At 37.8% G+C, this 24,351-nt stretch overlaps 3 protein-coding genes across 5 annotated transcripts; 2 read left to right on the forward strand and 1 right to left on the reverse strand.

Annotated features, from left to right (window-relative positions):
• The first annotated feature begins 4,067 nt into the window (after nt 1–4,067).
• LOC121989494 lies at nt 4,068–8,924 on the forward strand. The gene is made up of 7 exons (XM_042543579.1): nt 4,068–4,572; nt 5,087–5,227; nt 5,305–5,670; nt 5,853–6,095; nt 7,121–7,213; nt 8,192–8,392; nt 8,503–8,924. Exons 1-7 carry the CDS (start codon nt 4,222–4,224, stop codon nt 8,713–8,715), a joined length of 1,608 nt encoding a protein of 535 aa, XP_042399513.1. The 5' UTR covers nt 4,068–4,221; the 3' UTR covers nt 8,716–8,924.
• A 198-nt stretch (nt 8,925–9,122) lies between these two features.
• LOC121989496 (chromatin remodeling protein EBS-like) lies at nt 9,123–13,627 on the forward strand. Of its 3 annotated transcripts, XM_042543582.1 has the most exons (6): nt 9,123–9,416; nt 9,507–9,849; nt 9,954–10,022; nt 12,399–12,426; nt 12,520–12,590; nt 13,221–13,627. In XM_042543582.1, the coding sequence occupies exons 1-6, from the start codon at nt 9,344–9,346 to the stop codon at nt 13,252–13,254; spliced, it is 618 nt and encodes a 205-aa protein (XP_042399516.1). In that variant the 5' UTR covers nt 9,123–9,343; the 3' UTR covers nt 13,255–13,627. The 3 variants fall into 3 exon arrangements, with proteins under 3 accessions (XP_042399516.1, XP_042399517.1, XP_042399515.1); XM_042543581.1 differs by lacking the exon at nt 12,399–12,426 and having other exon boundaries at nt 9,124–9,416; nt 12,452–12,590; XM_042543583.1 differs by lacking the exons at nt 12,520–12,590; nt 13,221–13,627 and having other exon boundaries at nt 11,782–12,488.
• On the reverse strand, nt 13,611–15,570 carry LOC121989495 (serine/threonine-protein kinase RIPK-like). The gene is made up of 5 exons (XM_042543580.1): nt 15,176–15,570; nt 14,970–15,105; nt 14,708–14,844; nt 14,293–14,416; nt 13,611–14,215 (listed from the first exon to the last, which is right to left on the reverse strand). Exons 1-5 carry the CDS (start codon nt 15,524–15,526, stop codon nt 13,653–13,655), a joined length of 1,311 nt encoding a protein of 436 aa, XP_042399514.1. The 5' UTR covers nt 15,527–15,570; the 3' UTR covers nt 13,611–13,652.
• Nucleotides 15,571–24,351: the final 8,781 nt, after the last annotated feature.

The raw sequence follows: 24,351 nt of genomic DNA on the forward strand, positions 1-24,351 counted from the left end.
AACATAATTATAATTATACTTTTTAGAGCAAAAATAAAACGGTTACCTTAGCAGCTTTTTCGGGCGGTCTCATATTTTCAAAGAATGTAAATTATGGGAGTTAGGTTTTTCATGAGAAAGGTTAGACATTTAGTAAAATATTTTATATTTATTGATTCTGTCTGAATGAAAGAAGTTGAAAAATTGAGGATGGTGGTGACTATTGACGAGATGAAGACCTCAATCCTGCAAAATAAAACAAAACCAGGGAAGGGGTCTATGACGTTGGTCCTCCGATGCTCAAGTTAGAATTAGGAAGAGAGAATGAGTAGTCGAGAAATAGATAAATCTTACATTTCCTCGTACCCAGCGTACTGTTTTATACCTTTTTTTGTGATCGTTCATTTTCTCTTATTTAATGATATTAATTACCAGAGGAAGACTTCTTTGTCTTGACTTCTGTGCATTAATGATAAATGAAGTGTTCTTCTTGGTCTTGACTTCTTCATATGTAATGATGATAGACAAAATGCTCTATTTTATTTTCTCTTTTCCTCCTGCGTAATGTCATTCTTGCATCGGACGGGCAGTTCGAGCAGCTCGTTTTCCTACCGGACGGGTGGTCTGAGAGGCTCGTTTTTCTGCCAGCCGGAACAACTAACTACAGGTTGTCCATTCGTCCGAACGACCCATGATGTCCATTTGTCTGACTGGCCGAGTGATCCACTCGGCCACTCCTTTGCTGACCGGGATAACCAGATAGCCACCTTTAGTCGAGACTCTTTCCGTAAGCCCTGACGTTGACCGCCTTGATTTTGACTGATACCATATCAATGGACCCGTGACAAATAGACTCCCCTTTATCGTCGCATCACTTGTTAAAAAGTGACATCAAAAGATATATATATATATATATATATATATATATATATATATATATATATTTTGTAACGACCCGACCCCTCGGTCCCTTGGGCGACCCCTTATGTCGTTGACCGACGACCCTCGGTCGTGCCATTACTCACTAAGACTTCCCACCCCTGGCCAGTGGATTTTTGTCTTCCCCAGAATTCGAACTCTAGACCTCCAGGCTAAGTACTAGAATTTATGAATCCTGGTAGCCAAAAATCCACTGGCCAGAGGTGGAAAGTCCTAGTGAGTAACGGCACGGCCGACGGTCGTCGGTCGACGACATAAGGAGTCGCTAGTTGGGCCACCCAAGGGACCGCCAAATGGATCGCCAGTTGGGCCGCCCAAGGGGTCGAGGGGTCGAGGGGTCGGGTCATTACAATAAAAATGCGCCTTTTTATTGTAACGACCCGACCCCTTGGGCGGCCCAATTGGCGGTCCCTTGGGCGGCCCAACTGGTGCTCAACCTTCACCTGCTGACAGACAAGACATCTACCTATAAATTTCGCGATGTCTTTCTTCATACCGTTCCACTAGTAGGAACGTCTCAAATCTCGATACATGCGGGTCCCGCCCGGGTGGATCGCAAATCGAGAGCGATGAGCTTCTTGAAGTAGCTCCTACCTGACCGGGTGAGATGAAGGTACGCATAATCTGCCTTGAAAGTATATAATACTCTCCTCATCTCGTGTAACTCGGTCTGCTGCCCGGAAGCTATCTGGCTGCCAATGAACTGTAAGTACTGATCTCCGGCCTGAGCCTCTCAGATCCTCATCCTGATCGACGACTGAGCAACCATGGTAACCAATATACCCTGCTCTGTCTGTCCCTGCTCCTGAAGGCCCAACTTGGAGAATCCCTGAATCAAGTCCGTGACTGAAGCTCGGAAGCAAGCTAAATTCCCTTTGGACTTCCTGCTAAGTGCATCAACAACCACATTAGTTTTCCTCGGGTGATAGCTAATGGTACAATCGTAATCCTTCAGGAACTCCATCCATCTCCTCTGTCGGAGATTAAGTTCCTTCCGGGTGAAAATATATTTGAGACTCTTATGATTCGTAAGAATCTCAAAGGTAATGTCGTATAGATGATGCCGTCAAATCTTTAAAGCAAAGATGATGGCGGCTAACTCCAAATCATGAACAGGGTAATTCTTCTCATGCTCCTTCAACTGACGAGATGCATAGGAGACTACTCTGCCGTGCTGCATCAAAACAACACTCAAACCCTGAAGAGATGCATCAGCGTACGAATCCAGTCCTCTCCATAGGGCAAAAATCGAACTGGAACCAATACTAATCTCCGCTTCAGCTCCTGGAAGTTGGTCTCGTAGGCTTCTACCCATGTGAACTTCAAATATAGATGTTTCCGTCGAAACATCTCTAGAAGTATGCGAAGGGGGTGTACGTGATTCTCCTCGGATCAGAAATAGATTACAACATTATCAACAAAGACAATGGAAACCGATCCAAACAACCTAGGAATATCAAAATCATCGAATCCATAAAAACATCTAGGGCTTTGTAAGCCTAAATGGTAAAACCTAGAACTCATAATGGTCGTACAACAGGCACACTCAACTATAAGATCCCCGACAATAAGTCTGAAATCTGATCACTAGCTACAAATCACCAAAGAAATAGATCATGGAATGTGAGAGCAACGCTCCATCACAAGAAATACTACATATGTGGGAGCAACGCTCTACCACCATCAATGCAACCTATATGGGAGCAACGCTCCTCTACAAGCAATCTATAATATGTGGGAGCAACGCTCTACCACAACAATCCAAAACATGTGGGAGTAACACTCCACCACAAACAATCCATAATACCGCTGTAGCATTGGTAAGCCCAAATGACATTACAAAAAACTCATAATGGGCGGAAAGTGACCACCCTCATCTGGCAATCAACAATGGCATGATATGCTGACAAACAATCCATCCCAAGAATAATATCAAAGTCGATCATTTCCAGTACTAAAAGATCTACCGCAAGTATCATGTTGTCAAAGTCTAACGGGCAACCTCTGACCTCCTGAGTGACGTCCAATGTATCACTGGACGGTAGGGAGATGGTCAGTCGCTGCAGTCGAAGAGTAGTTAGTCTACCTATGTCCCTTATAAAGGCACGGGAAATAAAAGAATGCGAGCTACCAGTATCTATCAGCATATCAGCGGATAATGCATAAAGTAAAATCATACCGTGGAAAATGGATCTTCGGCTCGCTGTGCATCCTCTCTGGTAACTGCATAAATATGTCCAGTCTCTGGCGGTGGTGGAGGTGGTAGTATTGCCAAAGGCTTGCAACGCCTGACTCTGAGCCTGCCATTGTGACGGTACCGGGTACTGAGCCAGAGACGGATAGGTAGGCTGCGACTGATACTGGATCAGCGGCTGGGGCTGTGACTGGTATTGGACTAGTGGCTGTGGCTGATACTGCCCCTGAGTCAGATACTATGGTCCTAGAATAAAGCTCTGTGGTACTATGAGGGCACCAGAGTGTTCCTGTCCATGCATGTCATATGCAGCTGCTACCGGGGGAGCTGTCCTCTGTTGGCTATGCAAAGATTGGGCTCTCTGCCCTCCTCGATAAGTTCCTGCTTGACCGGGTTGTTACAATAAAAAGGCGCATTTTTATTGTAACGACCCGACCCCCTCGGCCCCTTGGGCGGTTCAACTGACGACTCCTTATGTCGTCGACCGACGACCCTCGGTCGACCAGTGGATTTTTTACTTTCCCCAGGATTCAAACTCTAGACCTCCAGGCTAAATACTAGAGTTATATATATATATATATATATATATTGTAATAAAATTAACATCATTATTGTAATAAAAAAATTAATTACGTTTACCTCAAAAATTAACATCATTACGATGCTGCATAAAGTGATATAAATTTTTAAAATATTACCAGAGAGGTAAATTGGAAAACAAATACACCCTTCCAAAAATTTAAAAATTAGTGTTTTAGCGTAAAAAAGAGAGTTTATCATTCAACTTTGCTATTTTTTAAACCATGATATTTAATTTTTATAAAAAACTTAATATAAAGAATCTTGAAAAAAATAGATTGATAAATAACTAATTTTTGAAAAAAAAAATTAAAAACTAATAAAAAATAACTCTCTTTTTTTTCTCGTTGACTAAATATTGCAGCTTCTTTCACTTCTCCACGGCGTCCACGCTGAATGAAACTTACGGATCGGAGGGTCTTCGATTTTTGTGGCAGTCAAACATACCATCGAAAATTTCTGAGGCGCTATCTAAAGGGGGAGAAGGGAGGAGGAGAAGATCCTGAATTGGAAGGGAACTTTTCCATGCCATGGTGGCGGTCGTCTTTTCCCCCCTGTCGTCGCTTTGGCCGCTCCTATGGCTAGGGTTCGCGTTAGCATTCGGGTTGGGCGGCTCGCCGGCGGCCACCTTCAAGGTCCCCTTCCGCGTCGGCGACGTGCTTCCGATCCTCCCCCACCAAATATCCTGGCCGGTTATGAATAACCTGCACAGCGCTGTCGACCTCCTACCGTCCTATGTCGGATCCGTCGTCGCCGATGCTGCGGCCGTCGGCTGGAAAGGCGCCTGCTTCTTTGAGAACGAGGCGCGACTTGAATTCATCGAGCATGGGGAAGGCAGTGACAATGAGAGCAGCAACAGCGGCGCAATTCTACGTCTCAAGGCAAATTCCCATATATATTTATATATATAATTAAAAAGCAGATTTTTTGGTAGACAAATTGATCTATGTTGCCAATATTTTAGCGCCTGTTCATCTTAAATCCTTTGGTTATTTGATTTTGTTTGGCTTAATTTAGAGTTTCCTTTCCTATCATTTTATGTTTCCGTGTAAGAGATTAATAAACTATTATGTTGATTTGTTCTCCAACTTGTTTTAGCTTTCCTTAACTAGCTGTAGGATCTACTTGAGTTGATAGTTATCAGTTACCTAAAGAAAGCGTGCAGCGTTTTTGTCCTGCATTTCTTTAAGAGCTTAAAAATGATTATATGTGTGCTACTGGCACAAACTTAATTGTTTCTGAATTGACAGAAATTGCACTGCAAACATATAAATCCTCAAATAACTTACAATCTGACATCGCCTTAATTATTTTGTTTTACTACACATTACTTTGATGATTATTTTTTGAGTAGTGGTTCGAGTCGGTGTTAATTTTTTGTCTTTTCTCTGGTAGACCGATGCAGCACATAGCTGGACATGTATGGATCTCTATGTATTCGCAACACCATACAGGATAACGTGGGATTATTATTTCTCAGCACGGGAACACACACTCATGATAAAGTCATGGGAAGATGCAGCAGAAATGGAATATGTAAATTTTGATGGATCTTTTCTACTTTCATCAGTTCATGAGAGTAGTTGAAATTGATATCTGATAATACTCTTCAGGTTAAACAACATGGTATATCTGTATTTCTCATGCCCTCCGGAATGCTTGGGACTTTGCTATCTTTGGTTGATGTTTTGCCTCTCTTTTCCAACACTGGCTGGGGCCAGAATGCTAATTTAGCATTCTTGGAGAAACATATGGATGCCACCTTTGAGCAACGTTCTCAACCTCATCAGGCTACAATTCGAGTAGAGGATATCCATTCAGGTGATTTCCTAGCAGTTTCAAAGATCCGCGGTCGCTGGGGAGGTTTTGAGACATTAGAAAAATGGGTGACTGGTGCATTCGCTGGGCATACAGCAGTTTGCTTAAAGGATGAAGTGGGTAATCTCTGGGTTGGAGAATCTGGACATGAGAATGAGAAGGTACTTGAGAGATTATAAATGTCCAACTTTAACCTTATATCATTACTTTTGAGCTTTATGGATATATTGGAAGTCCATTAATTAATATGTCTTGAACTGCTATTTGATTAACATGATCTCTTTTCCAATGGGTAGTGACATGTAAACTTTTGCCTAATTCTCTGACTATGGTTTCCTGACAGGGAGAGGAGATTATTGTGGTGATTCCATGGGATGAGTGGTGGGACTTGGCACTGAAGGATAATTCTAACCCTCAAATAGCGTTGCTGCCTTTGCATCCAGACTTGCGTGCAAAATTCAATGAAACAGCAGCATGGGCTTATGCTAGGAGCATGTCCGGAAAACCCTATGGGTATCACAACATGATATTTAGCTGGATCGATACCATATCTGATAATTATCCACCTCCCCTTGATGCTAATTTGGTATGAGTGTAATAAGGATTCTTTAAATTTCAAACTTTGGTACCTTTATAATTGTTGATTTTATCTATTAATTCATCATAATTTTTTTTTCGTTCATTAGATTCTGGACATGTGTTTACTGTGCATTTTTTTGGTTATAGTTTAGCAGGTATATGTCAGCTTCTACATCGCTGTGATACAATCTTTTGTGTTTAATATTCACATACTAAAGATGTGGAAGTCTTATTCTTTTGGATTATACCTTTAGATTTACTATATACAAACTGTTAATTTACTCAGATTAATTTTGCTCTATTTCCATCACTTTGAATCCCTTCCCCCATTACCGCTACATCTAGGACAGTTGTTAGAAGCTAGGATCAAATGCCCTTGTGACTTTTTAACTGCAACATAGATCATATATGACAAAATTATGTATAACCTATGAGAATTATTCACAGTTCTGTTGAATAGGAGTTTTGTTGGTTAATGAGGGAAGTGCAGTCCTAAAATAGATTAGAATAGTTTTGTTATTATGCGACAAAAATAGGATGGGGTTTATTTAAGGAGTTAAGGATGTCAGAAAGTTTATTGTCATTTTATAATTAATCCTTCAAGCTTGTCCAATTGAGCCAAGGTTTCAATTAGTGATCAATTCTTGAAACTGATTGGTGACTGGAAAGCTACCGATTGATGGACCAACAGGTGATAGGTGTTGATATCTGTTAGAAGACAGAAAAGGGAGCTTATTTTCAAAGGAGGGGGAGCAAGTGTCGTAATGGACAAAGGAGAGAGAGAGAAGTGGGAAAAGACAAAAAAAGGAGGGAAAGATGGTAAACAAAAACAATAAATTGTTTCTTGAGTGGATGGACAGGTATAACTTGGTTAGAGTACAAACAATCGGCAGGGCAGTTATGTACCATGCAACCACCTTGTAGAGTTTGTCTTGATGCTTAGTTTATTTGTCTTTATTTTCTTTGCTAATAGGGTTAATTAGGAACTTTTCTTGTTCATCTAAATATTTTCTGCAATTGTTTGTTCCCCAGGTAATGTCCGTTATGTCCATGTGGACTAGGTTGCAACCTGCTTATGCTGCTAATATGTGGAATGAAGCCCTCAACAAGCGACTTGGGACAGAGGTACTTGAACTAGATCATTGAAATATTTCTAGTTATATGTTTAGATATTAGATTTCGGTGGAATGTCAGCTAGTTTGTAACTATCTTGAGTAACAAGTCAGGATGGGATATTTGCCTCAAGGTTTTCTTGCCTATGCAAGTATGCATAGTTGGCTGGATATAGTAAAAATACTATTTCCCATTTGCTCTTATTAAAATGATTTTCATTATGCAATTTTGGTTAATTAAAAAGTTCTATACAAAATCTCAGATGCTACTAAAACTCTAAATTCCTCTTGCTTCTGCTGTTCTCGAGTAGTTATTCCAGCTACCCTAAACAATCTAGAAGCTCCCGCCATACGGGGTCCCGGGGAAGGATCCATTATACGCAACCTTACCTTATTTTTTGCAAGAGGTTGTTTCCAAGTTTCGAACCCGTGACCTTTTGGTCACATGACAATAACTTTACTATTGCGCCAAGCTCCCCTTCAAAGTATGCCAAAAATATGAAATATGAATTTTGTCATTTCTAACAGATTAAACTTTTCGATAAGTGATTGTCTGATACTAGAAAATATTTTGTGGATATTTTTTCTGTCTCAAATGAAGATGGATATTGAGAAAAATTAAACATCTTGCATGTTTTGAGATGGGAAATATCCTTTTATCAGTATATGAATGAATAGATAGGAATCCCTTGTAAATTAATGAAGTAAGGTTAGTAGGTAAAGGTTGACATAGTAGACAGATGCTGCTGATTTGCCTCAGGATCTCTTTTCAATAAAGGTCATGTGCTTGATCTACGGATGTGATAAGTACCTTGGTACATGGAAATTTGAGGTCATCTTTAAAATGATCCACTTCCAAAAAAATGGATGCAATTGAAACACAATATTTGTCATAGTTGTCAATTTTTGTTATTGAGAATGCCATAACCTTTGATGATAGAAACAAATGTCTTAATCTTGTTCAAGTAACTAACAAGGTTTTGCTTGTCAGGGGTTGGAGTTCCACGATATTATCGTTGAAACTGAAAGGCGTGGAATGACCTTCGATCAGTTGCTCACCATGCCCGAACAAGACGACTGGGTTTACAGTGATGGAAAATCTACAACTTGTGTCGCTTTTATTCTGGAAATGTACAAGGAGGCTGGAATATTTGGCCCTCTAGCCAACTCCATACAAGTTACTGAATTCACTGTAAGTACAATTTTATCCACCATGGCACTCTGTCACTACCAAGTTTTTTACTTAACATATTAGATGTTTCTTCACCGCGCTCTTACCCTACACTCCTCTCCTTTCTCCAGATTCGCGATGCTTACATGCTTAACATATATGAGAACAACCAGACGCGATTACCAAGCTGGTGCAATTCACAGGAGGAAAAGCTTCCTTTCTGCCAGATACTAGGGGATTACAGAATGGAGCTGCCTGAATACAACACTATTGACCCTTACGCGAATATGAACGAAAACTGCCCCTCCTTGCCTCCAACTTACATTCGACCCTCAAGTTGTTGATTTGTTGTTTGCTCATCACCAATAATGGTTGCATCCAGTCTCTGAAGTGAATGGTGAATTTCACTGGGCGAAGAAGAGGTCATATTAGTACACCATTCTGTATATTTAGAACTGCAGGTTCCATGTATTTATTGAGATTTTCAACAATGGAGATGAACCTTTGTAGCAAGATTTCAAAGCTTTAAATTGCTTGAAAATCGATTCTAATATTTCTGAGCAGGTATACAAAATTTAGAGTCACATGCATTTTCCTCTCTTGTTCGGGTGTTGTGTTCTACAGGTGTGGAATGAAGCGGCTTGATTGAACCGGTGTCAGGCCGGACCGGGCCGATTCTAGTAACCGGCCGAGTCGGACTGCCTGTTCCCAAAGAATGATTGCTCAACTGATGTAAGGACCTTCACCCAGCGAGTCATTTCCTTGCCACCCTTTTTGGGAACCCACTTCCAAATGCTCATCCTCTCTCTCTCTCTCTCTCTTTCTATCTCTAGGGTTTCGATTTGACCTCCATTTCATCTCCTGCCATCTTCCTCTTCGATCTGCACTGTGACCACCATCGCCAGCGCGAGCCACTAGTTCCAGGACGAGAAGAGACCCATTCAGTACTCACTTGTACTCCCCCGTCAGCTGATGGCCAAGACCAAACCGGGGAAGAAGGACCTCGATTCCTACACCATCAAAGGAACCAACAAGGTCGTCAAAGGTACTGCCTTGTTTCCTGTGCAATTCGTGACCTTTTTGAGCTATTATTCGGCTGCTACTTTGTTCTCAATGCGCGAGGGCGGTACTGTAGTCAGCGACTGCGTTTTGCTCCGGCCGTCGGAGTCGGACAAGCCGCCGTACGTGGCGCGGGTGGAGAAGATCGAGGCCGACCACCGAAACAACGTGCGGGTGAAGGTTCGGTGGTACTACCGACCTGAGGAATCCATGGGCGGCCGCCGGCAGTTCCATGGCGCCAAGGAGCTTTTCCTCTCCGACCACTATGACGTGCAGAGTGCACACACCATCGAGGGCAAGTGTGTTGTCCACTCCTTCAAAAATTACACCAAGTTGGAGAATGTCGGTGCTGAGGATTACTTCTGCCGCTTCGAGTACAAGGCTGCCACCGGGGCCTTCACTCCTGATCGTGTTGCTGTGTGAGCTTTGCCTGCTTTGGTTCAATTTTTTTTTTTTCCTTATTTTGTGATTGAAACTTTCTTGTGTTTGTACTTTTATCTGGAATTTGTATTTTTCATTTCAGATACTGCAAATGCGAGATGCCTTACAACCCTGATGATCTGATGGTTCAATGTGACGGATGCAAGGATTGGTAAATGATTTCAACTACTCTTTTCTCGTTTGCCTGACTTGGTTGTTTCTCTTATTGATGCGAGTTCAAATTTGGAAGTGAATCAATCACTTCAAAGAAGCTCTTAATTTTGGTTGAATTGAGATGCTGTTTGGCTGTGCAAACAAATATTCTTTAGAGACAGAGTGGCAATAATTTGATATGGGAACAATCAGGCAGTTGCTCTAGCAAAACCCTTGATTCTGCAAATTGCTCATACATGATGACCCTTTATAAAAGTGACTAACAAGATCTCTAATTCGTGTTCCCCTAGTGATTGAAAAAATGTTTTCCATAAAAGATCTCGACAAAACCTAAATACTTGAGAAGATACAAAAAAGACAGTAAATATCCATATAATTAATATCAGAACAAGAATTTCCATTACTATCCATGCATGGCGGGTGGGAAGTTTGAGGAAAAATATTAATATTTATGAAATATTCAAATGCAAAAATAACTGACAAGATAGGCTTAGAAGAAAAAGCAAAGTTTTTAATTGTGGAGCTTGTTTAAGTTTCTACTTTTATTTCACCTTATCACTCATTTGATTTCAATAAATTGAAAATTAAGAACCCATGAATTTCTAGATTCTAAGCCTAGTAAAAACATCCCCTTAAGCTTCCTTTCTGATTAGATGTTGCAAGATTTCTTCTTCATTGGTTCTTGGAGGCAAATTTGCAAGTAACAAGAGGAAAAACTCTCATAAACATCTGTACGATTGCACATGCACATGCACATGCACATGCACATGCACATGCAAAAGTATTTTTGACCAGCTAATAATTGCAACTCGTGCCTTATTGTCCTTCAATACAAGGATGATTTGTTGGCAATTCTTGCAAACACTACCGTTGATTGGCTGATTTGTAGGCAAATGTTGTTTAGGTAGGCACTAAATTTCTTTGTTCTTGAACAGCAGCAAGAGGAATTGAGGATCATCAATTTCTTTTTTATTTTTTCTCACTCACTTCTGTTCAAGTAAGCACTGGACGAGGGGATTCTTGTCAACATCTTCCTTTTTCTTACTTTTGACCAGGAACACTGTATATTATGAAAAAAAAAAATTGGAGAAAAGATGAATTAGGGATCTTGTTCAATGGTTTTTAGAAAATAGTTGCTCTAATTGGTGTTTTGTAGAAATCGAGGCCTTGTTAGGGCAATTACTCTAAACGTTTGAAGTAGCTGGAGTACCTGGCAGATATGCTAATGCTAAGATGATATCAAATGTAGCACATATCAATAAACAGGCTGGAAAAATATTTATGTAACCCATACCTCTTTATTTTTTGGTATGCTTTGCTTTAACCCAATAGATGCTTGTTGTGCATCTTATATTCTCTATGTAAGGTCTCAGAGTACTGCCTATCTGTTCATGGAGTTGTTTTATTAAGAAGATGATAGTATTTCCTGCTAAAGGGTACTTTCTCAAAACATGGGTGTGGGAGAGTATTCTTTTAGACTATATGAAACTTATATAGTATGAGTTAAAGATTAAATATAGAAATTTGCATTGGGACATTGGAGACTAAATGGTTTGTTCACAGCTAGAAACTTGAATCATCGCCAATTCATTGACATCTATCTATTAAATATCTTCCTTGTTATCTTTCATTCACACTTCTCTCTTACATTATGTTAAATTTCTGATGTTTGGACAAACATGTTAAAAAATGGTTCCTATGGTCACTTTGGCTATGCACCTCCTATTACTGTAAGAGGTTACCTTTTCTGCTTGCAGTAATTATAGTTTGCAACTGATAAACGAAGACGAAGGGGAGCTTGGCGCAACTGTAAAGTTGTTGCTTTGTGATCAAAAGGTCACGGGTTCGAATCCTGGAAACAGCCTCTTGCAAAAGGCAGGGTAAGACTGCGTACAATGGATCCTTCCCTGGGACCCGCATAATGGGAGCTTCGTGCACCGGGCTGCCCAACTGATAAAAGAAGAATGTTTGGAAGTGAATGATTAATTTAAATCTTTGGTTTGTTTAGTGATAAAATTGTGTTGTGGATGATTTTTTATGTGCATCATGCCAGCATTGCAACAAAGCTGACTGATTTAAAATGGATATTAACCACAACAACATCCAAGCCTTTATCTTATTTTATTGTTGCTAACCAAGTCTTCTTTGCCCTCTCTCTTCCTCTACTAATGAAAATGAATATCACTCTTAATAAATTTTTACCTTTAGAAGATCTAAGTTTATCTTATTCCCTGATGTTGCACTTGGTGTGATCTGGAATAACTGTTTTATGATCCTTTGCTGTGTTTTTGCGTGTGATGAAGTCTATTACTTGTTTTATCTATTTCATCATTTGTTCTTGGGATTTAATATTTGTCTTTGTTTTCTATTTTAGTTTCTATCTTTCTACGCGCTATGCAGAGGTAAATAAATAATTTATTCAAATAGGTTCCATCCATCTTGCGCGGGCATGAGTATTGAACAAGCAAAAAAATTGGAACACTTTCTGTGTGCAGACTGTAGCCCTGAAAGTGATGCAAAAAGATCCTCAAATGGTTTTCCAGCTTCACCAGTCTCTGAACCTAAGGTGATGTTGGTAGTGTTAGTGTGCTCTTCCATTCAAGGAAAAGCATTTAAGTGCTCTTATTCCTGAACCAATTAACTCATGTTTGTTTAGATTGGTAATGAGTCTAGAAATTCTTCATTCATATTCTATGCTGATTGCCATTGCAACACCTGCTCTCTCTGATGGTTAGAGGAAGTTAAGAAATCTACTTTGTTTAGTGCTTATGATACTAATGGTTACGATGTCTCAAGTCTTGATCATTGATGATTATCCTGTTGTAGTTTATGTGAAAATGGACCTATTTAAGCTCTATTTTGTGGATATCATCTTTCAGATATTGATTTTATCTTCAAGCAATCATGGAAGTTTGAAGCTTGCTCTAGTTTTATAATTGAAACACCTTGATGCAGGTTGCCCCATGTAATTTCATAGCTGAGGTTATCGCTTAACCAGTAGTTACCCACCAGTTTCAATCAGATGAAATTAATAACATTAGGATAAAAGACAACATACTTTAGCCACTTAAAATGTTCTTATTTTGATGTGATTAAAACTCAGCTATGAAATAGCTAATCTATCTGTGTCAACAGTTGCTACCCTTTAAACTTTTGATGGCATTTATAGGTTGGATTTGCTGTTCAATTGTTGCAGGCTGAATCTAAGAGGAGGAAGAGGTAACAACTAGCGATGGAGACTCAGCTATGGAGGGAGAAGTTATCGGCATTTTATGAAACCCCACTGATCACGTTGGTAGCTGGAGCTTGTACAGTGCAGAGAATAAACTGCATGAAAGGAAACCATCCTAATGTTATGAACCTGGGAGTGTGTAAGGTGGTAAGTTGTGCAATGAGAAATCAGATGTCGTCGTTCTTACCCTCTTCATCATGTTCAACCATGTTTTATGTTGCTTGTCAAGTGTTCCTTTTGAATCTGTGTCTTTATATCCAATCTTCACCATTAGTATGGAACTAGTTCCAAAAACCTCTATGTAATCGCAAAAGAAGTCTAATTACTATGTTTTTTTCCTCCCTAAATTTCAATATCACGTCTCTTTGTTACTTTGCAGTCATTTAATCAACCAAATCAAGCTCCTCGTTCCTGTTTTTGCCTCAGTGACCTACACAACTGAGAGTAGCGGTACAAAGTAGTGCCATCTCTGTGCATCGCGATATCAGAATGAATCATCGAGTTGGGAAACCGTTGCTTGTGTCTCTGATTGAGATCGCCATGTTTCCCCCCTCCACCCTTGAACTCCATCTTCTCTTCTTCTTCTCTTTTCCTCTCTTTTTCCTCTTCCTCGGTCGGTGCCACGTAGACGAATGGCCCCACGGGCAGGTCGCGTAGATCCATGAGCGGCTCCAATGCCTGCACCACGACTCTCATGTTAGGCCTCAATTTAGGCTTGGTGCCGAGGCAATTGTAGGCTACTCTTGCAGCCTCTCGGGCTCCTTTGGTGGAGTAGACTCCATCCAGCTTCGGGTCCATAACTCGGCCTAGCTTGTCGGGGTCGATGAGGTAAGGCTTAGCCCAATCGACTAGGTTCATTTGCCGATTCGGCCGGGTTTTATCCACGCATCGCCGCCCGGCAAGTAGCTCGAGCAGCACAACACCAAAGCTATAAACATCGCTCTTCGCAGTGAGGTGCCCTGCAATCCATCCATCGGTCACAGATACAACGGTCTAAAGTCACAACATGAAATCGGACAACGGTCTAAAGCCTCACCAGTTAAAACGTATTCGGGCGCGGCGTAGCCGTGCGTGCCCATCACGCGCGTGCTCACGTGAGATTCATCCCCCTGAGGCCCATCCTTCGCCAGCCCGAAATCTGACAGCTTGGCTGTGTACTCCTGCCCACAAAACAAACAAACAATTTTTTTTTTTTTTAAAAAAAACGAGTTAATTGTTTACAAACAATACATTCGATCGCATTTTCCCACTGGAAAACGAGCAAAAAAGCATTTGTCCACCTTAATCCATGAAAACAACCTTTCATAGCTCATCTCGTAACAATAGCCACCGGAAGAGTCGAAGAGTCGTTGTTTAACAACAGTGTGTCAACTAACTCGGCAACTATCGTTATTTTTTTGTTAGTTCAATTCGGTTCGATTTAGAGAAATAAAAAAAACAAAAAATTATACCAAATCGATTAGAATGTTGGATGCCTTGAAATCTCTGTAGATGATTGGCTTGTCGGCGTGATGGAGGAAGGCGAGGCCTTTGGCTGCGCCCACTGCTATCTTCAACCTTCGTTCCCACGTCAACGAAACAAGCAGCCCTATACCGATCGATCGACAACGTCATCAAAGCCTTAAAACTATTCCAAGTCAAAGGAAAACTAACATGCATGCTTCCATATATATTTGTTCTATTTTATTATTATTATTATATGAGGGAAAATACCTTTGAAGAGATGACTTTCCAGGCTTCCACGAGGCATGAACTCATAAACTAACATCCTGTGCTCGTCTTCGCAGCAGTAGCCGATCAGTTTAACAAGATGGGGATGCCTCAACTGCCCCAGAATCATCACCTCCGCCTGCAAATTAAAGGTGTTTAAGCGTGAAGTCGTTTTCGAGTTCGGTTCGGCTTAGTTTGGTGTAGCTCACCAGCCACTCCCGGTGGCCCTGCAGGCCGTCCAAGTCGAGCGACTTGACGGCGACCTCCTGCTGCCTCAAGCCGCCGTCGACGATCCCCCGGTAGACCGGCCCGAACCCGCCGGAGCCCAGGAAGTTCGCTGCCGAGAAGTTCCCGGTGGCGGCCTTCAGCTCCGCCATGGAAAACACGTGCAGGTTCGAGCCGGCGAGCGTCAGCGACAGATCCTCAGCCGAGAAGCCGCCGCTGCTCCCGTCCCACGAGTCCGACCCGCTCCGGAGCTTTCGCGGCCGCGCTCCCGAGGCGGCGCCGCAGCCAATCCCGCAGCAGCTCGCTAGCAGAGACCCCCACGGATTGCTGGACATGGCGTCGGTCGATCGGAAAATTGCGAACAGAGGAGGATTTCGCTCCTGCCGGTTCCTCATTTATACACACTGTTTATTGCAAATATGAAATGACACTAATACCCTTCCGTTCTCAATCACACTTTACCCCCTCATACTTTATAAATTCACAACGCCATACTCCGTTGAACACCCACACATTTGATCAAATTTTCCAGGGGCAAAATGAAATTCTCCCTCAGATGTTGTCACTCCGCCTGCCAGCGTAGAACCTTCCCCTAATTTAATTTCTAAATTAAGGAGATCATCATTAATTATAATTAAGGCCCCATTACGAGCCATTAACCATGTTTAGGTCACCAAAATGGATTACATTAAATGTATTTTGTTCATGACATTGCAAGAACAAATTTGAAGTTTTAAAATTGAGTTTATGGCAATTTGGTAAGAGATGGAGAGGATTGTCGATATTGTGGATTAAAGGGGTTTGGTTAATTATTATATTGGCGTGAGGATAGCTACATGCTACTACTCTAGAGTTGTTAATTGACTAGGCCATTAATGAAAGTTCAACCATGGCATTTTAACTACTACTTAATTCACGGAAGGCCACCAAAAAAATGTATGATGTATCTAAAGCAATAAATGGATTTGAACAAAAATGAATAATATATAAAGTTCAACCATGATCTCGATCCTCGATCTTGTGAGGTCCTTGTTTACCTTGATCTCAATCTTTTCCAATATACCTTCCATCTCTTAGGATCATGTAAAGTTGTTGCTTAACTATGCTCTCACCTCTATTGTCTTTTCTTTCTTTCATGGGGACAAACATAAAAAAAAAAAAAAAGGGTAGATTCGCTACCTTAGCGGTCCTTCTAATGCTGGTCTCATGGATATGGAGACAGGTTCATATAGGTACACAGGTCATAAGCGCATGACGGGATAAATTCTAGATCGCCAGTTTCTGAGAATTCCAATAGAAATAATGACGAGGTAAACTCCAGATCGTCATGAGGACAAACATAAAACTTTAGGCCAACGTTGATACTAAACGTAAGAAAGGATGAGTGTGATATAGTGGTAAAATATTTAAAGATAAATAAGACGTTTACAATTCAAATTCCAATAGAAACACTTATGAAGGTTGATCATTTATCTTCGGTATTAGTCGAGCGAAGTTTAGACATTTGAATTAAATAAACAAAAGGTAAGAAGGATTGTTGATCAAATTATCAAGATCTTTTAATTTTCAAATGTGGTTTATAAAGTAAATTAATCAGGTCAAATTATTAATTTTTTATTTGATAAACCTAACCAATCTGACCAATATTAATTAAACCATTTGAAAGAAATGGGAGATATTGCCATTTTGGAAAATCAAGTAGGTTGTGATCTTGTTACTTATCGCGGTCTTCGGATTTGAAGAGATGATTAATACAACAAATTGTTATTATAGGTAGGCGATTATTCTTAATCTTCTATCTAATTTGGTTTGATCTTCCTAGCTATCAAATTTGATCTCGTCTCTCTAATTATAAGTAGGAGTTTCTTCTCCGGGTATCCTTTTGTTTTTCTTCAAGATATCTATATGATCATAGTGCTTATTATCTTACCTAGTGATCATTTATGTAATTGCTTTATCGTTTTTCCTTGAAGGATGAATAGAGAAAGGATTGGTTGCATAAGAAATGAGATATTTTTTTTAAAAAAAAAATCGGTTTGCAAATTAAATTTTGATTAATTTTTTTATCCATCTAAAATCAAGCAAAGCTACTTTTTGACAACGACAACAACTTAAACTCAAAATTGTGAATCTACTACTAGATGCCTTCATTTTTCTTTTCCATTTTACTATGTTTTTTTCTCTTGAATGGTTAATCTTTGTTCTTTATTCATCCTTCCATATTGACTATCCTTATCGTTATAATAATAACATAAAAGGGTAGTTAGATATGATTAGGAAGATCTAACTAAACCTCCAACTTTAAATTTAAATCAACATATCGTGGTAAAGATGATGCAGTTTTTTATTTTTCTTTTATTTTGTACAAACGGTAAAAATGAAATTTGTTGTAAAATTATATAAGTAATTGCATATCAAAAGGAAATATTATTAACCTTTTCTTTTTCTATTTCTCATCTATGAAAAGAATACATACATATATTTATAGGCATATAACCATCTTGAAACTTCTATGCTCATGTATTTACATAAATTAAGAGATTATAAGAGATGATGAGTTATAAAGCAATGAGGGAGTTTATAAAATGTAGGAGTTTCATGGACATCTACATACATATGTTATTTTACAGCACTCTCCCTTGGATGTCCATAATTAAGGAATCTGCCTCATTAAAACCTCATAGGAAAAACTGATGGGAAAACAAAAACCTAATAAGGAAAAAGAGTATGTCATTCCATAGTCGTATCACTATGAATTTATCAAACAATATAATATGGTATAGTGAGAATTTACTCTCCTTGTTTGAAATATCATTTGAGATCTTTGAACTGCCCATCCAATTCCATGTACTAATTTTTCAAATGTTGTTGTAGGTAATGCTTTGATGAATAAATCTACCAAGTTATTGCTAGAACGAATCTGTTGAACTTTAATATCATCATTCTTTTGTATATTATGAGTGAAGAAAAATTTTGGTGAAATATGTTTAATTATATCCCCTTTGATGTATTCTTCCTTTAATTAAGCTATACATGTTACGTTGTCTTCATACAATATTGTTGGAATTTTCTTGTTAGCAACTAAACCATATTTTTCATTAATATGCTGAATCATTGATCTCAACCAAACACATTCCAGACTTGCTTCACGTATTGCAAGTATTTCTAAATGATTCAATGATATATCAACTATGGTTTGTTTGGTAGATAGCCAAGATATAGTTGTTCCACCATATGTAAATAAATAACCAGTCTGAGATCGACCTTTATGTAGATCAGATAAATATCCTGTATTTGCATAACTAATTAATTATGAAGTAGACATATTAGAATAAAACAAGCCCAAATCGATGATACCTTGAAGATACCTAAATATATGTTTAATTTCATTCCAATGTCTATGTGTTGGAGAAAACTATATTTTGCTAATAAATTTGTAGCAAATGATGTATCTGGTCTTGTATTATTAGCACGATATATTAATACATCAATGGCACTTAAATAAGGTACTTCAGGACCAAGCAATTCTTCACCATTTTTACTAGGTGGAAAGGGTCTTTGTTCACATCAAGCGATCAAACAGCCATTAAGGAACTTAATGGATGAGCTTTATCCATATAAAATTGTTTTAGCCTTTAGTATATAAGCTGATTGATGATTAAAAATCCCATCCGCAAAATGTTCAATTTGTAATCCAATACAAAACTTTGTTTTTCCTAAATCTTTCATCTCAAGTTCTCTTTTCAAGATATTAATGGTAAATATAAGTTTTCAAGACTTCCAATGATATTCAAATCATTAACATATACATAAATAATGACAAATTTTGGTCCATCCTTTTTTATAAAAACACATGGACGTATTGGATCATTTTGATATTTATGTTACACCAAATAATCACTTAGACGTTTATAGAACATATGTCCTGATTACTTCAATTCATACAAAGATCTTTGTAATTTAATAGAATAAATATGTTTAAAATTTGAACTTGATGCTTCTGGCTTCGTGAGTCCTTCAAAGATTTTTCATATAAATATCATTATCAAATTTTCTATACAAATAAGCTGTTACTATATCTATTAAACACATTTCAAACTTTTCTTGTGCTGTCATACAAAGAAGATACTGAAATTTGATTGCATCTAGTATAGGAGAATATGTTTCTTTATAGTCAATACTAGGTTTTTGAGAAAAACCTTGTGCCACTAACAAACTATATCTTATGATTTCATTTTTCTCATTTCACTTTCGTTAAAAAATCCATTTGTACCCTATAGGGGTTACACCTTTTGGTGTTTGGACTATAGGTCCCCAAACCTCATGTTTTGCAAGTGAATTTAATTCCTCTTGAATCGCATCTTTCCATTTTGGACAATCATGCCTACTACGACATTGTTCAATAGATTTAGGTTCTTGATCCTCGTTTTCATAAACAATATCAAGTGCTACATTGTATGTACATTTATTGTTGACAACTAATTTTGATCGATTCAATTTCTTCTCTATCCTGACATAATCTATTGAGATCTCTTCATTATTTTCAAGTATCTAACCTCTTCTAGAGTTTTATCAATAGTTATGTCAGTCGTCTCTATAGGAGACCGAGCCTCTTCAAAATGAATATCTTGATTAGTTGCTCCTTTTCTTTTTCAGGGATTTTTATCTTTAGAACCTATCAGTTTACCATGCTTCAGACGAGTAGTAGTCTCATTAATTGATTGTCCAATTAGTACATCAATATCTGTCGGAGCATTAATAGCTAGTATACATGACTTAGTCACTCTTTTCAGGTCAGTGAATGCATCAAGCAATTGATTTGCACTAGTTTACAAATGAATTATTTTTTGAACTTCAAATTCACATTGATTTGTACGAGGATCAAATTGCGATAATAATGCATGCCAAGTGACTTCTTTGGGAAACCCTTTATTTTCTTCCCCTAACTTTAGAAAAATTATTTCATTAAAGTAACAGTAGGCAAATCGTGCTGAAAAAGACATCTCCCATCATTGGTTCCAAATATCTTATAATTGAAAGAGAATCATATCCAACATATATTCCCACTTTCCTCTGGTGTCCTATTTTAGTTCATTGTAGTGGACTAATTAGTACATATATTGCACATCCAAATATTCTCAAATGGGAGATGTTCAGCTCTTGACCAAATGACAATTGTAAAGAGGAGAATGCACGATAACTGGTTGGCCTGATACGTATAAATGTTGATGCATGCAAAATAGCATGTCCCCAAATGGATATAAGGAGCTTAGTTCTCATAATCAATGATCTAACTATTAACTGGAGATGTTTAATAAATTATTCAGCTAAACCATTTTGTGTATGAACATAAGCAACATGATGTTCAACAGTTATCCCAATAGACATATAATAGTCATTAAATACTTAGGATGCAAATTCACCAGTATTATCAAGACGCATTTTCTTGATAGAATATTTTGAAAATTGTGCTCTCAATCAAATTATTTGGGCGAGCAATCTCGCAAACACTAGGCTACGAGTTGATAATATACATACATGTGACCATCTTGTAGAGGCATCAATTAGAACCATAAAATATTTAAATGGTCCACATGGTGGGTGAATATGCCCACATATACTGTCTTGTCTACGTTTCAAAAATGTAGGGGATTCAATTCTAACTTTAAATTGTAAAGACCACATAATAAGTTTTCCTTGAGAACAAACAACACATGAGAATTCATTAAATTGAAGAATCTTCTAGTTCTTTAATAGTTGTTCATGTGAATTCTTGATAATTATTGAAATAATGTAAAATCAAGATGTCCCAACCAGTCATGCCAAGGTATAAAATCATTCGAGTTAGTAAAATTTAGATTTATTGTTGCATTTGTTTTTACCGCATATATTATTGTGTAGTACAAATCAGATGAGAAAATGGGTAATCTTTCATATATGTGTTTCTTACCCAACATTAATTTTGTTATATAAAGATATTCAATATTCTTATCATGTGTCTCAATGTGATATTCATTTCAATGAATATTTTTAAACTTATCAAATTTCTTTAAGACTTAGGAGAGAATAATGCATTGTCAATAACAAATTTTGATCCTCTAAATAATGATATATTAGCTTTTCTAGAACCTTCAATAATATTTGTACTACTAGATATTGTTTTAACATTACTTTCACTCATTTCTAAATAAGAAAAATATTTTTCCTTTCTAAATATAGAATGTATCATTGTACTATCAACAAGACATAAATCTCTATTATTGAATCCAAAATCCATGATATTCTTTATTACAATAAAAAAAATACACAATGAGAAACAACTTAAAGATTACTAAAGAAATATAATAGCAAACAAACTAATTTATTTTAAAATATTTGATCATCTTATATATTTCCATAAATATCTTTATTTTTAATCAAATTGTTTATTCGTCTATCAGGATCTGTAAAGGAATAAAAAATATCCAAATGTATTGTCATAGAAGGACCAAGAATTGTGTTATTATCTTGAAAGACAACATTTGTCTCTATATCTTTTGCTTTGCCCTTTAAAGAGGCTTGGTAGAGATCAGTAAGGTATTTTGGCGTATGATAAGTACGTGACTAATGTCCTTTCTGTTGGAGTGTATACTGAAAGCCTAAGCTTTGTAAACATTCATTATGAATAAAGAATCACATTTGGTCTAATTATCTACATTTGTTTGTAGTTGTTCATTTAATTTATATTGTAGATAACATAGTATGTGGTGTCACATACAGAAGATGATGTTATCAGTACCTTATAAATTATAAACAGTAACTCACGACCAGAATGGAAAGGAACAAACCATTAGAAGGTCGTAGTGTAATTAGGTATTAGTTTATCTTGACTATATAATTACACTAGTACACTCAGAGTGTATTGAGTAGGACCATTTGAGGTCGTTTCTTTTATACTGACTTTATAAAGGAACAAAGACCTCGGTTATTATGGAAGTGTGTGCTCTTAATCCTAATATAATAACAAGCACATATATTTGATATTTATTTCTTTAATTTATCAATGGGTGATATTTAGTTCGATGAATCAATAAGCCCGATAAATTGGGAAATGATATCACTTATAGTGTGTTGTTGATTATAGAAGGAACCGTGTCCTAGAGATACTAGGTTGATAATGTCCCCAAGAGGAGCTCATAAGGATTGTCATGTTAAACCCTGCAGGTGGACTTAGTCCGACATGACGATAAGGTTGAGTGGTACTACTCTTGGACTTAGACATTAATTAAATGAGTTGTCAGTAACTCACTTAATTAGTGGACATTCGATATCTTAAACACAGGGAGACTAACACACTCATAATAAGAAGGAGCCCAAAAATATAATTTGGGATTGGTGCGGTAGTTCAATGATAGTTCTCTAGTGGAATGAATTATCATTGATAAAATTAAGTTGTGTGTTCGGGGCGAACACGGGATGCTTAATTTTATCAGGAGACCAAAACCAATTCCTCCTCTCGGTCCCTATCGTAGCCTCTTATTTATAGAGTTCTATACCCACCTATACTCACCTTCTATACCCACCCAATAGGGGCCGGCCAAGCTAGCTTGGGATCAAGCTAGGGCCGGCCTAGGTATAAAATTGGGTGGCCGGCCCTAGCTTGAACCCAAGCTAGTAGGGCCGGCCAAAATAAATTAAAAAAGAAATTTAATTTTAATTTTTATTATGTGGTAGATATAATTTAAAGAGAATTAAAATTAAAATATCTCTCTTGTAAAAGATTTACAAAAGATTAAAGAAAGAGATTAGATCTCTTTCCTTATTTGTAGATTGGAGAGATTTTTTATTTTCTCTTTAAAATTATTCACATGTTAATAAAATTAAAATTATAGATATTTCCTTTTATTAACCATGAAGAGATTTTTAAAGAGAAATTTTATTTTTTAAAATTTCCGGAAACAAATAAGGAAAGTTTTAATTGTTGATTGAAACTTGTCCAATTTGCTTCCTCTTGATGTGACCATTAGAGTTTATTTGGGAAATTTTATTTTATTTTTCTCAAATAAATCATGTCAAGGAAATTAAGGAAATTTTATTGTAAATAAATTTCCTAATTTGCCTAGGCCAAGGAATATAAAAGAAGGGGTAGGGGTGCCTTCATGAGATACAACCTCTATTGTTTTCTCTCCCTTTTTCCTTGGTGTTGTGGCCGGCCATTACCCTCTCCCTCTCTTCCTCTTGTGGTGGCCGAATACTTCATCTTTCTTGGAGTTCTTGTGGTGGCCGGATACTACTTGGAGAAGAAGAAGAAGAAGAAGGAGAGAAAGCTAGCATCTCTTGGAGCTTGGTTAGTATTGTGATTTTCTTCTTTGGTAAAGTTCTTCCTTTGTGGCCGAACCTTGCTTGGAGGAGAAGAAGGTGGTTGGTGGTTTCTCATCTCGGTAGATCGTTGCCCACACAACGTCCGAGGTTAGAAGAGGAATACGGTAGAAGATCAAGAGGTTTTTCTACAAGGTATAACTAGTAATTTCTATTTCCGCATCATGCTAGTTATTTATGGAAATAATACTAAATACAAGAGGCTTACGTTCTAGAATTTCGAATATGTTTTTTCGAAGTTGTGTTCTTTTGTTTCTTTCTTTTCCTTGTGATTTGATTGCTCTCTTTGGTTAACCTAAAGTTATTTTAGGAAATTAAATATTAGCTTTCTATTAAAGGTTTTGTCTAGTCGGTGGTGATTGCTCCCATATCCAAGAAGGCCATGTGCCTCGCCACGTCAGTACTAGGAACCTTTTATGGAAATTAATATTTAATGGAATTAATAACTTAAGGAGACTTGGGTCGAACGTGTTAAGTTCCGCAGGAGATCCAAGTCAAAACCTAAAAGAACAAATAGATTAAGTTTTGGATCAAACGTGTTAAGTTCCGCAGGCGATCCAAAATTTAATTTAAAAGAACACATGGTAGCTAGGAAAAGGTTCAGACCTTTGTACAAAATTTTTGTACAGTGGAACCTATAGGTTTTCCGAGTAGCAACCAACACTTTCATGCCACATCTATAATATAAATATTTTGATTTCTTTTCATCATTATCTTGTCCATTTTAAACCTTTTTATCATTGTCATTTGTATTTCTGGTAGACATTATTGTTAACCCACTTCTAGGTGAGTTGTTGTGTTT

The sequence above is a fragment of the Zingiber officinale genome, chromosome 6B, assembly GCF_018446385.1.
Source record: "Zingiber officinale cultivar Zhangliang chromosome 6B, Zo_v1.1, whole genome shotgun sequence".
Taxonomy (NCBI): Eukaryota; Viridiplantae; Streptophyta; class Magnoliopsida; order Zingiberales; family Zingiberaceae; genus Zingiber; species Zingiber officinale.

Coding starts and splice junctions, on each gene's coding strand:
- LOC121989494 (XM_042543579.1), top strand. CDS start 4,222: ATGGTGGCGGTCGTCTTTTCCCCCCTGTCGTCGCTTTGGCCGCTCCTA. Junction 6,096..7,120: donor CTCCCCTTGATGCTAATTTG/GTATGAGTGTAA, acceptor TTTGTTCCCCAG/GTAATGTCCGTTATGTCCAT. Junction 8,393..8,502: donor TACAAGTTACTGAATTCACT/GTAAGTACAATT, acceptor TCCTTTCTCCAG/ATTCGCGATGCTTACATGCT.
- LOC121989495 (XM_042543580.1), bottom strand. CDS start 15,526: ATGTCCAGCAATCCGTGGGGGTCTCTGCTAGCGAGCTGCTGCGGGATT. Junction 15,106..15,175: donor AGGGCCACCGGGAGTGGCTG/GTGAGCTACACC, acceptor TTTAATTTGCAG/GCGGAGGTGATGATTCTGGG. Junction 14,845..14,969: donor GGAAAGTCATCTCTTCAAAG/GTATTTTCCCTC, acceptor CGATCGGTATAG/GGCTGCTTGTTTCGTTGACG.
- LOC121989496 (XM_042543581.1), top strand. CDS start 9,344: ATGGCCAAGACCAAACCGGGGAAGAAGGACCTCGATTCCTACACCATC. Junction 9,850..9,953: donor ACTCCTGATCGTGTTGCTGT/GTGAGCTTTGCC, acceptor TTTTCATTTCAG/ATACTGCAAATGCGAGATGC. Junction 10,023..12,451: donor TGTGACGGATGCAAGGATTG/GTAAATGATTTC, acceptor TTATTCAAATAG/GTTCCATCCATCTTGCGCGG.